Source organism: Triticum aestivum, chromosome 5A (assembly GCF_018294505.1).
Source record: "Triticum aestivum cultivar Chinese Spring chromosome 5A, IWGSC CS RefSeq v2.1, whole genome shotgun sequence".
NCBI lineage: Eukaryota > Viridiplantae > Streptophyta > Magnoliopsida > Poales > Poaceae > Triticum > Triticum aestivum.
The window spans coordinates 598,335,268-598,339,163 of record NC_057806.1 but is presented as its reverse complement, the minus strand read 5'-3'; the positions used below and the strand labels follow the sequence as shown (position 1 = coordinate 598,339,163).

At 46.8% G+C, this 3,896-nt stretch overlaps 1 protein-coding gene across 1 annotated transcript; it reads left to right on the top strand.

Moving 5' to 3' along the window:
* Positions 1-757: 757 nt before the first annotated feature.
* LOC123105158 (cytochrome c biogenesis protein CCS1, chloroplastic) lies at positions 758-3,432 on the top strand. The gene is made up of 8 exons (XM_044527162.1): positions 758-1,248; positions 1,356-1,575; positions 1,671-1,782; positions 1,865-2,147; positions 2,233-2,488; positions 2,579-2,735; positions 2,828-2,911; positions 3,002-3,432. The coding sequence occupies exons 1-8, from the start codon at positions 864-866 to the stop codon at positions 3,158-3,160; spliced, it is 1,656 nt and encodes a 551-aa protein (XP_044383097.1). The 5' UTR covers positions 758-863; the 3' UTR covers positions 3,161-3,432.
* Positions 3,433-3,896: the final 464 nt, after the last annotated feature.

Here is a 3,896-nt window from a genome sequence, read left to right as displayed (position 1 = left end):
CACTTGAGCCAATAATTCATTCTCAACTAAGCAATTTCTCTGACACTTGCTTTGGCTCCAATTCATGTATATGTCGCTTTTTCTTGATAGACTATGTGCTTATTTTATAGGAAACAATATGCCATTTTTTAATAAAACAATATTTGTATTTTTTATGGGAAAATGGATTCCATTCCAAGTCTAATGAGCCCATGGCCATCGCTCGTGTAAACGGTGAATCCTATTCCTCACCTATTGCGACGAATTGTCACCCATTCACACAAGGAAACATCGAAGGGAAAGTGAGATCGGCCGACCCATTTAGCTAGCTACCAAATCCCTTTTTCTTTCTTTACATTCCTTTTAGTTTTTATTTCCTTTTTATTTTTCCAAAAAATAAAAAAAATGCGATTCTTGTGTTCTAACAATGTTCAGAAATTAAAAAAACTCAGATTTTTTAAAGAATGTTCACAATTTTCAAATAAAAAGTTCACAATGTTTTAAAAATCTTCACATTTGTAAAAAACTTTTCAATTTGCACAAAAAATGTTTAAAATATTTATAGATGTTTGTTTATTTTTCAAATAAACATTTATTTTTTAATAAAATCTTGACTGGCCGAATTATGGGTTGCTCCGTGCGATTGACCCGCCTTGTAGCCCACGAGAAGCTAGAACCCGTCTAAGGATCCGAATAAAATCACCGGCCCAGAAGCAAGATATTTGCCTCTCACCTCACTTGTGCGCAAGACGCGGGCACGCACGACACCTTATCCGGTGCCTCTTTTTTTCGCGCGGGACGAAGCGAGCCAACGATGCGTCGCCACTCCTCCGGGCCTCTCCCACTCCCCCCTCCTTCCCGCCGAGCCAACGGCGTCGGCGGCGATGCCGTCCCCCACGTGCTACCTCCTCCTGCACCCTTCCAGGACCTGCCACCGCCTCCTCCCGCCGTCTCCGCGCCTCCCCGCCCGCTGCGCCCGCCTCCGTGTCTCCTGCGACGTGCCGCGGCAGGGGGGTGACGGCCCCAAGCGCGGGGTCATCCCCGCCGGACCCGGAAAGGGCAAGAAGCAGGTCGTGTTCTTCGACGCCGCGCCACCGGTGGCCCAGCAGGGAGACGGCGAGGATGGGAAGGGGAATGCGCCGGAGGCGAAGAAGGACGGCGCGGCGCTGCGGGCGCTGAGGCGCGCCACCAAGCGGACGCTGTCGGTCCTGTCCAACCTCCCGCTCGCCATCACCGAGATGTTCGCCATTGCCGGCCTCATGGCCCTGGGTACGGTGCTTGTTACTCCTTCTGAATCGCGACACCGCGCTGCTGATGTTTGCTCAAATGCTTCCGGGAAGCTCGCGTGCTTATGATTTTTGGAATTGCGATGGCAGGCACGGTGATTGACCAGGGAGAGCCGCCGAGCCACTACTTCGAGCAGTTCCCCGAGGACAACCCGGTGTTCGGCTTCATCACCTGGAGGTGGATCCTCACCCCCGGCTTCGACCACATGTTCTCCTCGCCGGTCTTCCTTGGCTTACTCGCGCTCCTCGCGGCGTCGCTGATGGCCTGCACATTCACCACCCAATTGCCCATGGTGAAGGTGGCCAAAAGGTATGTATGTCCTCTTCATCACGAGCTCACTGATCGGACATCAGAGGAGAGGATCGACTGTTAATATCAGGTGCCAACGGCTGCTCATCTTGCAGATGGTCGTTTATGAGTTCAGGGGGAAGCATTAGGAAGCAAGATTTTGCGGAATCTCTTCCCCGCGCATCTATTCAGGATTTAGGGGTCATCTTGATGGGTGCCAGATATGAGGTGACTGTCACCTTCATTGCAATACATTTGCTCCAAATTGGGTTCTTGCCTTCTCAGCATGTTAGTGCTTGATGTGTTGCAGGTCTTCACAAAGGGCCCATCCTTGTATGCCTTCAAGGGCCTGGCTGGTCGGTATGCGCCTATCGGTGTGCACGTGGCGATGATTTTTGTCATGGCAGGTGCCACTCTTTCTGCGACCGGAAGCTTTAAAGGCTCGGTGGATGTTCCTCAAGGACTGAATTTCGTCATTGGAGATATCATGAAACCCAAAGGCATTTTCTCGGTCGCGCCAGATGTTTTCAATACGGAAGTCCATGTCAATCGGTTCTACATGGAGTACTATGATAGTGGAGAGGTAACCACTTTGCTCGGTAGTTTTCTACACTTGTGTGCTCAGGTGACACTAGATTGATAGATAAGCATATCTTCTGAATTTGTCAGGTTTCGCAATTTATAGCGATCTTTCACTTTTCGACCTTGATGGCAAAGAAGTAATGAGGAGGACGATCAAAGTTAATGATCCTCTGAGGTATGGTGGGATCACGATATACCAAACGGATTGGGGGTTCTCAGCATTACAGGTGAAGAAAAATGGTGAAGGACCTTTTAACTTGGCCATGGCACCCTTGCAGCTGAATGGCAATAAAAAGCTATACGGAACATTCTTGCCACTTGAAGACTCTGATTCTTCAGGTGTCAAGGGAATGTATGTTCAACATTTTCCCTATCCTGACCTAATAATGTAATCGAGATATTAGCTAGGAGATTATTAACCGCTTTTCTTGATGACTTGTAGATCAATGCTTGCTCGAGATCTTCAGTCTATTGTGTTGTATGATCAAGATGGCAAGTTTGTAGGAGTTCGCCGGCCAAGCTCTAAACTCCCCATTGAAATCAATGGCAATGAAATATTAATTGAGGATGCTATTGGCAGTACTGGTCTGGATCTCAAGGTCAGGACTACAGATTCAGTCTTTCCATTTTGAAGACATTTGTCCATGTTGCATGAACTACTAAATGTGCCTTGTATTTTCCTTTCCACCAGACTGATCCAGGAATTCCTATCGTGTATGCTGGATTCGGCGCGCTCATGTTGACGACCTGCATTAGCTATCTTTCACATGCTCAGGTGTGTGTGCAAACACACAAACTTTTTAATGGTTGTCTTCGACAAGCACTGTATTAACTGCTATAAATTTCTGGTTTACTTTACTCTTAGTTATGGGCGCTGCAAGACGGAACTACAGTAGTTGTTGGAGGAAAGTCGAATCGAGCCAAGATTGAATTTTCTGATGAGATGAACCGGTTACTTAATAAGGTACCAGAGTTGGTCAGTGTTGGTGAGAAAACAATAGATAATAAATCAAGCACTGCGTGAGGATTCCATTTATTGGGTGAGATTGCTGAAGACGCAGGTGTGGGATTGAGATTGGTTCATAGACAAGCCCCTCTTGAACAGGAAATCTTACCTTCTATTTGGTGAAGACAATTCCTGTGTCAGTTGGGCTCTGTATTCATCATTGAGGCCAAATTTGCTTGCAAGGAAAATATTGTACATTCTGATGGATCTATGGTGTTATCGTATCGAAAGGAAACTGATTTTGTCACTATTAGGACAGAGCAAATTGATAAATATAAATTATACCTTGATGTCGAACCATTGGTTCAGCTACTGAACTTCCAAAATTGCTGAAGTATCTGGTCTCTTACTTTCTTTGTTTGGGTATATGCATCAGAGGAGCTCATGTTTTTTGAGATGCCGCGCTTGACATCTTGTCATCTAAAGCAAGAGAGTTCATGGACGAGCATCGTTTACTTGATGGGGGGATGTATCTCTGCTGAGGGAGTGGTGGTGGAGCAAGAGTGGTTCATCCCAGTGGACCAGTTTTGGTTGGACGTGCCACAAGGGGAGAATATGTTCTATTTTCCTTCCAAACTTGAGCTCGCCCATATGATTCGCATCGACTAGTGGCGTGTTTGATTGCTCGCATTAACTCCAAACAGGCCGAGTGGATGCAAAAAAAAAAAACATGTTTGGTTGCTCACGCTGGACGCTGACCCATGCTCTACTGAAAGCGGCCTATAATCTGGCTCTGGGGAATGCTTGAATCCGC